The following is a 14,207-nucleotide window of genomic DNA, read 5'->3' as shown; positions in this document are numbered from 1 at the left end:
ATACCCCTCAACTAAATTCCTGCAGTATCTAGTAAGGCCAAGAAAGGAACGCAACTCCTTCACTGTCGTGTGGATCTTCCGTTCTTGAATCATCCTTACCTTCTTCATACCCCTCCGGATACAACCTTGTTCAACCACTTGACCAAGGAATTTGTTGCTCCGCCGAGTGAAAGAGAAATTCTTCTTCTTCAAATCTAGACTGTTTTCCCTCAGCCTGTCGAACACGTTCTGTAGATGTTCTTCATGTTTCCTCTGAAACAACACCGATGCTCCCAACGGTGTTTTGGAAGGGTGAACACATCCCGCTTCCACTTCATCAAGCTGTTTCCCCAACTCTACTATCTCAAGAGGCGCAATCCGACATGGCCCTTTAGTAGGTTGTTTCACTCCTGATAACAACTTGATCTCTTGTTCCATAGTCCGTCGTGAAGGCAAATTTTGAGGCAGCTTATCCGGCAACACCTCCTTATCCTCATCCAACACCACTTGGATGGTCGTAGGTTCTAGCTCTTGGCCTACTTCTTTGTCTACCACCACCGTGGCTAGACGTGTCTGCTCACCCTTACCCAGTCCCTCATTGAGTTGTATGGCTGAAAGGGACTTCCCTTCGTCTCCTTTCGTTGCAACGACTTGCACCATGCACGAGTGATCTCCCATCAGACACAGGGAACCAGCCGAAGGCATCAGCACTTCCCTCGTCCCCCTTAGGAACTCCATTCCTAGAATGACTGGAAATTCATCCAATGGCACCGTTGTGAAATTCGCATGACCTTCCCACTGTCCAAACTTTATAGCCACTTGCTTAGCTACTCCCAGAGTAGGCTGGGCTACATAGTTAACTGCTTTCATGCGTCCTGTATCCTTCTTTAAGGATAAGTTGAGTCTCCCTACTTCCAACTGCGAAACAAAATTATAAGTAGCTCCCGTATCCACCATAGCGCGAGTACTCTTCCCATTTATCCTCAAGTCCACAAACATTAACCCTTTTGCTCATGTAACTTTCGGTGTTTTTGCCTACTTTTCCAATGCGTTCACCAGCCGCACTGAACCCACCCTCGGGGCATCATCCTCTTCCCCATCGTCTTCCACTGCCTACTCTGCAATGGAAGCCTGTAAAGCATTAAGTGATGCTTTGTGAGGGCACTCAAAAACTCTATGAGGACCTCGACACAAGAAACACTCAAGTTTACTCTTCCCTTTTCCATTGGGTGTGTTGAACCCTTGAGACGACGAAGCTTCCTGTGAGGTTGATGATTTAGAGTCGGCTCCCCCACTCTTGGGTTTGCCTTTCTTGAAAGACTTTCCACTATTTCCCTCTCCTCCAAACCATTTGGATGAAGCAGTATCATCACCAGCGTAGTCAGTGAAGCGTTCTGCAGCCGTTTGTGCAGTTGACAAGTCTTGAACCCTTTGCCTATGAAGTTCAGTTCTTGCCCATGGTTTCATCCCCTCAAGAAAATAGAACAACTTGTCCTTCTCCGACATATCTCGAATATTCAACATTAAAGCAGAAAATTGTTTCACATATTCGCTGATCGACCCCGTATGCTTGAGATCTCTCAGTTTTTACCTTACATTATACTCAACATTCTCAGGAAAGAATTGGGTCTTGAGCTCTCTCTTCAAGTCTGCCCAACTATCAATTACACAGCTTCCATTTTCAATTTTTCTGTACTTGGTACGCCACCACAGTTTGGCATCACCAACCAAGTACATGGTCGTAGTATTGACCTTTGCCTATTCTGAGGCCATCCTCACAACGCGAAAGTACTGCTCCACATCAAACAAGAAGTTCTCTAACTCCTTGGCATCTCGGGCACCCCCATACGTCCTGGGTTCTGGCACCTTAGTCTTACTAACTCCTGGAGTGTTCGAGTTCCCCATAGCAAGAACCATCAGATTCATTTTTGCATCCAGATCAGTCATCCGGACCTACAAAGTTTCAACTGTGTGACGAAAGTCCTCTGACATGTCGCCTATCAAACTTGTTTGATGTTTCTGTGATCCCATCATCTCATCAACAAGTTCTCTCATCTGGGCTACCTCCGTGGCCATAGTGTTGGTTGTTGTCTCAACTTGTGCTTCTAGCACGCTGATCCTCTCAGCAGTGTTTGGTGTCATGGTCACTTACCAAAGCTTCCCAAATCCAACAACGAAGGCAATCGAATTCACGTAGCAACTCAACCTTGGGCTCTCACCAAGTGTCATCGACTTGGCTCTGATACCAAATGTCACGGTCCGACTATTTTCACACCGTTGTGAAGGGCCGTGCGGCGCTAGCTAAAGCACTCTTGCTTAATTAGCTAGCCTATCGTTTACCTACATTCATCCATGAAGCACTTTCATTAACATTCATTCAGATGGCAACGGAAATAATAATCAATTCATAAAAGTCGTGGCAAGCAAGCAGTAAACATTGAAGCAAACGTAATTCATTAACAAATCCTCCGTTGACATGTTGTACTTAGCGAGGGAGGCAAGTAGGCTAAGCACGTTGACAATTGTTAGTGAGTTTTACAATGACTGATGAACACTCACCCTCCCCTAAAGAGGTTTTTATGTAATTATCATCCTGGCACTAGGAAACATCAAAGTGACCGAGGAGTCATACTGCCTTATTTGGCTTACAAAGACTCTACTAGCAGAAAATAACCCTACAGTAGTATTTAGATGATGGAAACCCATCCTAAGCACACGAGATAAGTGGTCACAGGCAAACATAATGCCCTAAACAAGCTTAACTCGTAACAAGAGGCCACGCGGCACTCATCGAGAGCTCTCCCCCAACCAAGTCAACTATTAATTACAAGTTCAACCCTGCAGACATGAGCACCAAATATGTATCCCCAACCACTGGAAATGAGAACTACATCAAGATAAATGACAATAGAGCATATAGGCAAGACATTCATGTATAAAGGATATTCATAACACAGTAGGATACATCTCAGTCTGAGATGACAAGATATGACAATGAAAAGAACTATTTGTTTTATTTCATTCAAATGAACAATCATACAAACATCATCACAGTAATTTAGATATCCATTATATATCCATAAAATTAAAGTAGTCTCTCTCTATTTCATTTATCACATTACATTGTCGCCCCTAACACATTGCAGATTTGTAACTGGTGGAAGAAAGAAAACAGGTAACAAAAACGCAGGTCAAGGCCATGACTGAAGGGCGTCTTGACTGACCAAGGACTCTGGTTTTGGGCTCTACGCTCAGGCCTTGTGTCAACTTGGGCCGGAGTTTACTGCTTCAGGTGACTATTAGGTCCAGCCAGCAACAAAAAGGAAGCAAGTGTAATTGGGCCTAAACCCTGAATCTATTGCAATTTTTCAAATACCAGAGAGAGAGAGAGAGAGAGAGAGAGAGAGAGGTGATGAAGTTTGCATGCGGGAAAAAGCTTTTTATTTCTATTCAAGAAGACGAGATTCAATTCAAGACTAGAGAGTGCTGAGCAGACAACTGAAGAACAGAGGAAGGGAGAAAGAAGGATAAGAGAAATGGGAGGATTTGAGCAGAATAGTCTAGTGGAGAAAGCAAGAAGAAGAAGAAGAACAAGAGAAATGGTGCTTGTGCTGCTACTGCTGCTTCTTGTTGCTGTTTTCCCGGGGAAAATCCATGCTAGGAGGCCGGTGGAAAATGGGTCATCTAGCGGTAGAAGCGTCTCAGCATTGTTTGTATTGGGTGACTCTTCCGTTGATTGCGGAGACAACACCCTCTTCTACCCTCTTCTCCGCCGAAATCTCTCCTTACACCCGTGCAATGGCTCTGATACTACCCTTCTTCCCCACCTCCTCGGTCTCTCTCTCTCTCTCTCTCTCTCTCTCTCTCTCTCTCTCTCTCTCTCTCTCTCTCTCTCTCTCTCTCTGTTTCTTGATTTCTTTCTTGGAATTTGTGGTTGAATTCTTTAGATATCTGGAATCAGGGTTAGCCCCCTTAATTTTATTTTTTTTCGTTCTCTTCCCCCAAAATCCCCTGTCATGAAATAGAAATTGGCCTTATTTTCATTATAAATGCATCCGTGGTGTTTCCTTTTTTATTTTTTTGGTGGGAATTGAATTGAGTTTCAGTCTTTCCTGGGGCCAAAATGAGCTATTCAAGTCAGGGGGAGCGGAAAATTATCAATCAGTATGGTTGCTTGCAATGCCTTCTGCAAGAATAGGCATGTCCCCTATTTTTATTTTGATACTATTCAATTTTCCCCTTTGAACTCACAGATAGACACACTGACATAATACCCCCTTACACTTTGTTTCTTCTTTTCCCCCGATGTGTTTGGCCATTAGTTTGGTGAAATTTGCTCCGAAGATTATCTGACATAAGTTCAAATGTTCAATAGTTGGATAATTTTCCGTTTATAGAATGCAGCTAGCTAAGAAGATTATATGTATAATCTCTGTTATCAGTTGGTGGTATCTGATAACCATTAACGAATTTGCATGGTTTAATGCAGCAAAGAAGATGGGGTTGCCCTACACGCCAGCATTCTATGCCCAGAATGGAACAATTGAAGGGCTTCTAGCAGGCCTGAACTTTGGTTCAGCCCAAGCAACCATCATGAACATCAACAGCCAGAACCACCAGTCTCTGGACCAACAGGTTCGCCAAGCTTTCGAGACCTTTCAGCTGCTGCAGCTGCATCTTGGCCAGGACTACGCCTACCGGTTCATCAAATCCTCCTTCTTCTACCTCTCTTTTGGCAAAGATGACTACATCAACCTACTCTTCCGCAACCCCTTCGGGGTGCGTCGGGACTATGGTGACCGACGGTTCGCTCATATCATGGTTAACCAAATGGCAAATGTTGTAAGGAACCTTTACAATGTGAACGTTAGGAAGATCGTGTGCATGGGTACACTGCCTCTGGGATGCACACCCCGGATGGTTTGGAAGTGGTATAACTTCACCGGAGGAGATGATGATGGAAGGGGTTGCGTGGAAGGGATTAACCAGTTGGTTTTGGACTACAATACGTTACTGGAAGGGCGCATTGCGGAACTTAACATGGAGTTTCCTGATGCCCAGATAGTCTTCTGTGATGTGTACCAAGGGATTATGCAGATATTATCCAATCCAAAATTCTACGGTACGACTCTTTCTTTCTTTCTTTTGGAAATTTCCATCGTGTTTGATGGGCCTGGAGAAGGGAAAGGGGAGCGAACAACGTACTCTTCGTTTTTTATTTCTTGAGATTGAAAACAGAAGAAAGAGAGAGAATGAACGTTTTTGCTTCTCTCAAGTTATACCAATCCATCCAAGAGTAAGAAAACATAGCTGGAAAGAAACATGCCAGTTGAGAATCGATTCTTTCTTTCCATTTTTGTTTTTCTTAACCAAACAAGAACAAGATGGCGCACACTGCTCCTCTTACATGTTTTCCCTTCCTCCTGTTTTCACTTGCAGCAAGTGAAAATATACTTACCCTATGTTTAGAGAATCTTCAATTTGGATTTATATTGGATTTGTCTAAAATATAATATATAATTATATTAAAAATTTGTCCAAATTCAAACCCAATATCCCCCCACTGGGCATTTCTTAGATTACCATTTGAAATGAGCTAGGCCAATATGTTCCTGTGGTAGTGATGATGTATGCGTGTTTCTCCCTGTTGCAAATTCAGGATTTGAGAATGCAAGAAGTGCATGCTGTGGCCTTGGTTGGTATGGGGGGATGAGTGGGTGTGCCTCCATGGAGATGGCCTGCCCTCAAGCCTCAACCCATGTCTGGTGGGACTTCTACAACCCAAGCCAAGCTGTCAACTCCTTGCTCGCTGACTCGGCTTGGTCAGGCCAACCACTCACCGACATTTGCCGCCCTAGTACCGTCCGGGAAATGGTGTCAACTGCAGGGGCATCGTTCCTCATGTGATGCAACATGTACATCCAAAGGCTTGACTTGGCAAGTATATGTGGTTTCCTTTTGTAACTCAAAGTGCTTGCTGGAGATTTCATAGTCGAACTTACTAACTTTTTCCTTCTTCAATGTGAATATGAATTCATGGTTGGTTCAGCCACTTGTCTAACCTGTTGTGACCATCTTCTATTATTGCCATCTATAAATTGCACATGATTTTGTTCGTAAACTCCAGAAGAAATATTTCTACCAGGTGTTTGGCTAATGCAGCAATGCCTGAATTAGTCACAGCTAGTGCAAATAATGTTGGTGATCTTGTTGATAGGTTTGCTTGTGAAGATTAAAAATGATGCTGATATTTGGCTTGGTGATATGAATCTGATTGCTGGCCTGCTTATGGATGAGTTCTCTACACAACTTTATGTATGAAGTGGTGCCAGATGATTTTATCAGGCATTTACGGATTTACCGACTGAGAATGTTTTTTATTTCTGAGCTCTTTATATCACCAAAGAAGAAAATCTTGAAATGGTTTCTCATTTTAGACTGATTAGTTTGTGAAATTTTATTTAAGGAGTTATTATTTGAAGTGTTATGTTATTGACTTGGGATTCTAATTTATGAACCAACTTTGATCAATTGGATCAAAGATTGGGTAACTTCTTTTTTTTCTCTTCTCCTTATTTCTTTATTTTATCAAGCAGTTACCTCCAATTCTTCCTACATGAAACTCTCTTCTATGCAATACCTCAAGGTGGCTTTGAAAGTAAATGCAACAATCATTACTGAACTTCGTTTGAGTATTACCTACTTTAGTCCATTTGAGTCTCTTGTTTTTGCCCCTGTAGAAACTGCCTCAAAAAATAAATTAAAAAAAAAAAAAAACCTAGTAATGATTAAGATAAAACTAATGTGTGATTTTTGACACATTAAACATGTCATGACCTGCTCATTTTTCACAATTTTTTTTTTATATATATTATCAACATCATAAGATCAATACTACATATTCTACAATCCAGTTCAGCAGGTCACCATCCACCTGGACCCGTGGGTATCAGGGATATAACAAAACATACAGCAGAAGTCTACGCATCAAAAAGTATAAAATTATATACATCTCATCATAATGTGCCTAATACATACTAGAGTACTACAACCACTAACTCTTAGTATATACATCCCAAAAGTAAATTTAGGGACAATTACCTCAAAAATCTAACTGTCCCTACCAAGACTTACCCTTCGTAGAGGGCAGATAAACAACACTAATTCTGCGGGTTATTCGGGGCTCCTGAAAAGTTAATGAAATTTAGGGGTAAGACACCTCTCAGTAAGGGAAATAAACTAATACAAGTGTCTAACAACATGAGTAATTTGTGTTCAACATATATCATATATAACACATTTAGTACTGTATCATCAAATCTGGGAAAACATATATATATATATATATATATAAATCAACATGACAGAACATACTGCATTTTCATAACATATCTCATCTCATATCATAATAATAATATCATAAAACAATCCTGGTAGGTTAGCTGACTGTTGTTATGTATTACCCCCACATGACTAGGTTGTGTGGCCCAAAGGCGGGACCTAACAATGGTTGGCCGACCACTGCCAAGTCGATAGTCTAGTCTGTAGGTTCGATGGGTCTACTCAGACTGGTCCGTACACCAGGGGCGATAACAGCACACTCCTCGAACATAACCACATCGACCATCCAATCTCACATCACTCTGTACAGCGGCGTTAACACAGATATCATGATCACGAGGACCATGGACACATAGCAACGGTACCGTGCAAGTGCTAGCCTAAATCAAGCCAATCAGGTTCTGATATCATATACATATACTGAAACCGTGATACATAAATATCTAATTTTATTTATTTTCACATCAATCATGTCATTTCACATATATACATGTATCATAAAAATCATCGGCTCGTACGCCGGTATTTCACATTTTATCATAGCTCGGCTCGTACGCCAGCTACACATAGCACAGCCCGTACGCTGGCAAACAGTAATCACATAGCACGGCCCGTATGCCGGTAAATCACATCTCATAGCAGGGCCCGTACGCCGGCAATCACAGTCACATAGCACAGCCCGTACGCCGGCAAATCAAATAAAATCTTGGCCCGTACGCTGATTTTCCATCATAAAAATTTCATATCATCCACATCCCCAAAAAAACAGTATTTCACAACATTTTTACTCATGCCACACAATAGATTTTTTCACATATTCAACATACGATCATTTTCACAGTATTTTGCAAGTATAAAACATATATATATATATATATATATATATATATATATAAGCATTTTCTCAAAAACGGAAACTAGTTTAGTTTATTCCCTTACCTGATTCTTGAAAAGCTCCTAATAAAACTGCCCCACACCCACAGGGTTCCTAACTTAACACCTTGAAAATGAAAAATCCTCAGAATTAAAGTTCAGTATTTCTAAACATACAATATTTTTCTCAACTGTCAAAAACTCACATATGGAGTAGAAAGTTTTTACCCAAAAGCATTCAAGTTTAACACCTAAGGGATTTCCTGACCAATACTCCGGAACTGAAAACCCCCAGTATTAAACTTCAGTATTTTCATGCGCACAACATTTCTTATGTCGCAACGTCCCGAACCCGGCCCAGAGAACCAATCTCTGCTTTAAAAATGGGTTCAACTTGCGAACTGGGAAGAATGGATGGAAATGTGTGATTTTAAAAAATGTGATTTTTGTGGAAAACGATGTGTGGTGGAGTCGCCACTAACCTTTGGAAGCGCGGTTAGAACACTCGATTGTTACCTCATTAGGGGTAAAATCGGTCTGCGTTACCAGAGTCGAGTTTGGGAGCACGGTTACGCGAGGGGAAGGTATTAGCACCTCCTACACGCCCGTTCTTACGAACCGTACTAGATTAATAAAGAATTATCCCAAAATAAATTTAATAAGTATTTAAAGATTACTCCCTTTTAAAAATCAAAAGAATGAAAATACTTTATAGGTATTCCCTCATAATCAGGGCAATCTAGTACTCCGAAGAGTCAATGTTCTTGTTTGCAATCATCGGGAAGGAAAATCGAAGATAGGATACAAAATACGCTCCCAGGGGTTTTGAAATCTATAGGTTTTTTTTTTTTAGTATCAAAAATAATATTCCGGGAGGTTTTTGAAATTTGTTCAGGATTGGAATAATTTTTGTGCCTAAAAAGATATTTTTGTGATTTTTCCTAAGTGTGAAAATGATTTTTGTGATTTTTCCCGAACTTTCCAAATAACACAAATAAAATCAATTGAAATCAAAATATGAAAATATTTTTGGAATGTCTAAAAATTTTGTGATTTTTGTAAATTTTCTGGATATAATAATAGTATATAAGCGAAATGGAGAAAACCGGGGTGAACCGGTACGGGAATGGTGAACCGGTTAAACGTTGACCAGTTTGGGGGAAAACCAGTTTAAGGTCTTGATCGAGACCATTGATTTTTCAGAGTTTTCTAATGTTCTTTTGAATACAACAAAATTTTAGACAACAATCATGAAAGACGTAGTTTTAAAGATATGACTTTAGAATGTATTTTTGAAAATTTTGAATGTAAAGAAATAGATCTAACCTTTGCCAAACATGTTGGAAACTTTCTTGGATTTTCTTCAAAAATTTTCAAATGTAAATAAGTTTCAAAGCCTTAAAAATTTTTGAATCTTCTTTGAAAATTGTTCTGAATTTTTGTATCTTTTATGAAATTTCTTTTTTTTTTTTTGTTTTTTATGGGTTAAAAAGAAGCTATTTAAAATAAAAAAAACAAAAAATCAAATAAAATCAAATAAACCAGAAGAGGCCGGTTCGGAAAGGGGGCGGAGATGTAACATAGGAAAAGAAAGTTTGTTGGTTTTACCTATCGTCTTTTTCTCCTCCGGTCTTCCTTTCCTGTCTGTGAATCTGCAGGGGTTAGTCTACAGCGTCTTCCCGATGATTGTTCTTGAGCTCTAACTCAAGGCACTACGGAGTACCTTCTTCAGATGGGGTGACTCGGCTTCAGTAGGAAACGGGATCAGTCGACCGTTTGATCTTCTTTCGTTTTCCTCTACTCCGGTCTTCTTTTCCTATTGGTGAGTCTACTATGGCCACTCTACAATGTCTTCCCGAGAGTTGTTCTTGAGCTCTGACTCAAGGCACTACGGAATGCCTTCTTCAAATGAGGTGACTCAGCACAAGTAGCAAACGGGATCAGTCGACCTCTTGATCTTCACTTAGAAAAACTAGCTCCACAAACTTATAGTAGAAAACTTCAATATTTGAAATCTTCTCCTTACCACCACCAAGAACTCTCCTCCTTTGTGCTTGGAATGAGAGGGCTATTTATAGACTTACCTTGGGGCAAGCATGGGAAAGAAGGCATAAGGGAGTGATGATGGGGGAAACCAAGTATGGGAGGAAGAATGATGAAGGGAAATTAGCATGGGAAGAATGATAAAAGGAGATAACATGACATGTAGTCAGTGATGATGGAGGGAATAAAGTATGGGATGAAGAATGATTAAGGCAATATAGCATGGGAAGAATGATAAAGGGAGGAAACATGACATGTGGTGAGTGATAATGGGGGAAACAAAGTATGGGATGAAGAATGATGAAGGAAATATAGTATGAGAAGAATGATAAAGGGAGGAAACATGACATGTGGTGAGTGATGATGGGGGAAACAAAGTATGGGATGAAGAATGATGAATGGAATATAGTATGGGAAGAATGATAAAGGGAGGAAACATGACATGTGGTGAGTGATGATAGGGGGACAAAGTAAGTGATGAAGAATGATGAAGAGAATATAGTATGGGAAGAATGATAAAGGGAGGAAACATGACATGTGGTGAGTGATGATAGGGGGACAAAGTATGGGATGAAGAATGATGAAGGGAATATAGTATGGGAAGAATGATAAAGGGAGCAAACATGACATGTGGTGAGTGATGATGAGGGGAACAAAGTATGCTTGCATTTGATAAATAATAATAATAATAATAATAATAATAATAATAATAATAATAATAATAATAATAATATACATATGAGGGTCTTAGAAGCTGTGCGAAGCCCATCAGAGATGTGTGGGGTCCACGCGCCATGTGGGGTCCACAATCCTTTTGAGGGTTACAGGAACCCGAGCTAGCAAGGCACCGGATATGTGGATCCGAACTAGGGTACTAGAGGGGGTAACATGCACCGGATGTAGGAATTTGAGCTAGCGTACCAGGAGAAGTGGGGCCCACAAACCATATGGGGCCCAATTGAGATATGTGGGGCCCACAAGCAATGTGAGATTCACGAGCCATTTAAGGGTTATAGGAACCCGAGCTAGCAGGCACAAGCATGCCAAAGGAGGTAACGTGCATCGGATGTAGGGATCTGAGCTAACGTACCAGAGCGGGTAACGTGCACTGGATGTAGGAATCCGAGCTAGCGTACTAAAAAGGGGGTAACGTGCACCGGATGTAGGAATCTAAGCTAGCATACCCGGAGAAGTGGGGTCCATAAACCATATGGGGTCCATGAGCCATTTAAGGGTTATAGGAACCTGAGCCAGCAGGCACAAGCATGCCAAAGGAGGTAACGTGCATCGGATGTAAAAATCCGAGCTAGCGTACCAAAGCGGGTAACGTGCATCGGATGTAGGAATCCGAGCTAGCGTACCAGAGGGTAACGTGCATCGGATGTAGGAATCTGAGCTAGCGTACCAGATGGGGTAACGTGCATCGAATGTAGGAATCTAAGCTAGCGTATCAGGGGGTGACGTGCATCGGATGTAAGAATCCGAGCTAGCGTACCAGATGGGGTAACGTGCATCGGATGTAGAAATCCGAGCTAGCGTACCAGATGGGGTAACGTGCATCGGATGTAGGAATCCAAGTTAGGGTACTAGATGGGGTAACGTGCATCGGATGTAGGAATCCGAGCTAGCGTACCAGATGGGGTAACATGCATCGGATGTAGGAATCCGAGCTAGCGTACCAGGGGGTAATGTGCATCGGATGTAGGAATCCGAGCTAGCATACCAGAAGATGTGGGGCCTAATGGAGATATGTGGGGCCCATAAGCCATGTGGGACCTACGAAGATGTGTGGGGTCCACAAGCAATGTGGGACCTACAAGGATGTGTGGGGTCCACAAGCAGTGTGGGACCTACAAGGATATGCGGGGTCCACGAACACCATGGGACCTACAAGAATGTGTGGGGTCCACAACCAGTGTGGGACCTACAAGAATGTGTAGGGTCCACAACCAGTGTGGGAAGGTTTTGACATGAGGTCTCCTCGGAAAGGCCTGGTTAAAATTGGGGTGTCTACATCTTATAACTAACGTAAGACCAAATATGGCTTAAAAAGTCTTAACTCAACTCTGGGATGATTTCCAACTAGCTTTCTCCCACGATCCGCTCCAGCAGATTTGGAGAGAACTCCGCCAGGAGCGTCATGGTGACTTCGAATCGTTGATCCGGCATAAAAATAGCCCAAAAACGAAGAGAGAGAGAGAGAGAGAGAGAGAGAGAGAGAGAGAGAGGGAGAGAGAGTGAGCCGAAGGGGGGGAGAGAGAGAATGCGTTGGCTTCTTTAAGAAGCCAAATTATCCGGATTTTCGTATATATATATAAAACAGAGGATTTCGTCGACGAGCCCGTTCTTCGTCGACGAGCCCGTTCTTCATCGACGAGTCCTTCACAAATTTCATCGACGAGACACTGTATTCGTCGACAAAATTCAGGCTGCCTCAGAACCCCTCTCGGTATTTTCTCGTCAATGAAACCCTATGTTCGTCGACGAATTCTCTTAAGCCTTCGTCGACGAATCCCCTATATTCGTCGACGAAGTCCTGCTGTTTTCCCCCTTTTTTTGTTAGTCCTTCTAAAGTTCAATGTCGTCGCCTCCTTCTGTTTTCGGCTCCCATATCCCTTTTCTTTTATTCTTTAACTACCATTTTATTCGAGTCGTTACAAAACAAGTGTGGAACTGGTGTTACAAGTTATAATTAGTATAATAGGAAAAATAAAGGAATTTGGAATTTAATGTTCCTTTATTTGTAATTTTTCTTAAGGTTTCTTTTATGGAAAAAATTAGACATCACTCTTAAAGTTATTATTGTCAAATGCTACAAAATAATCACTTTAACATTTATTTATTTGGGCAAAAAACACTCACCTCTCCTAAGGTTTGATTAAAAAAATAAAAACAAAAAAGCAAAACAAAACCTTCCCTATAATTTCAAAACTTTTCAAAAAACTCTAGTCGTTTCCATTTTTCGAAACAAGATTTTCTTGTATTTTATTCTCTCTTTTGGTTTTGTTTCTCACCAACCAAACAAATCTGCTCTCTCAACTTCTTTTCTTTCCTTTCTTTTTAATTCTTTTCTTTTAAAGACTCAAATAAATCCAAGGATACTTATTTCTTTAACCCTAAAATCATAAAGAAGCAATAAAGATTTATGAGTTGAGGAATCTTGTTTCTTGAATATGAAAAGTTTGTTGAGCAAAGAGTTTGACATGAAAATTTTGGGTGTAGCCATGAAAATTTTGGGATGGAGATTCATAGTAACAGAGCTTCAGAGAGATTGTGGTTATCTCATGGTAACTATGTGGAGAAGGTGTTAGAGAGGTTTAACATGGTTAATGAAAAACCAGTGAGTACACCGTTAGCGAATCATTTTAGGTTGTCTACCACCCAGTGCCCAAAGATGAACAATGATATTTGTGACACATCAAAGGTCTCCTATGTTAGTGCAGTAGGGTGTTTAATGTATGCTATAGTATGTACGAGGCTGGACCTGACACAAACTGTCAGTGTGGTGAGCAAGTTTCTTGCAAATCTGGGTCGACAACATTGGGATGTAGTCAAGTGGATTTTCATATACTTGAGGGGTACTATAGACTACAACATTATGTTCAGCAGACAACATGATGATCATTCAGTGGTAGAATATGTGGATGCAGATTATGCAAGGGACTTGGATGACTGAAGGTCTACCACATAGTACGTATTCACCCTTGTGGGAGGGCCTATTTATTGGAGGTCCATGATGTAGTCACTTATTGCTTTATCTACTACTGAAACGGAGTATATGGCAGTGACTGAGTTCGCCAAGGAAGCATTGTGGCTTATAGGATTGATCAAAAAGCTGAGTGTTCAGTAAGGTAGAGTTCAACTGCATTGTGATAGTCAAAGTGCTATCTATTTAGTAAAAAACCAAGTGTATCATACGAGGACCAAGCACATAGATGTGCGGTTTTACAGGATTAGGGAATTGGTTGCTT

The 14,207-nt window shown here is 41.1% G+C and overlaps 1 protein-coding gene across 1 annotated transcript; it reads left to right on the top strand.

Moving 5' to 3' along the window:
* The first annotated feature begins 3,457 nt into the window (after positions 1 to 3,457).
* LOC131148011 (GDSL esterase/lipase At1g71250-like) lies at positions 3,458 to 6,027 on the top strand. The gene is made up of 3 exons (XM_058097749.1): positions 3,458 to 3,813; positions 4,469 to 5,101; positions 5,639 to 6,027. The coding sequence occupies exons 1-3, from the start codon at positions 3,516 to 3,518 to the stop codon at positions 5,884 to 5,886; spliced, it is 1,179 nt and encodes a 392-aa protein (XP_057953732.1). The 5' UTR covers positions 3,458 to 3,515; the 3' UTR covers positions 5,887 to 6,027.
* Positions 6,028 to 14,207: the final 8,180 nt, after the last annotated feature.

This window comes from Malania oleifera, chromosome 2, assembly GCF_029873635.1.
Source record: "Malania oleifera isolate guangnan ecotype guangnan chromosome 2, ASM2987363v1, whole genome shotgun sequence".
Lineage (NCBI taxonomy): Eukaryota > Viridiplantae > Streptophyta > Magnoliopsida > Santalales > Ximeniaceae > Malania > Malania oleifera.
Note: the sequence above shows the minus strand (reverse complement) of the source record. Positions and strands in the feature narration are given on the sequence as shown.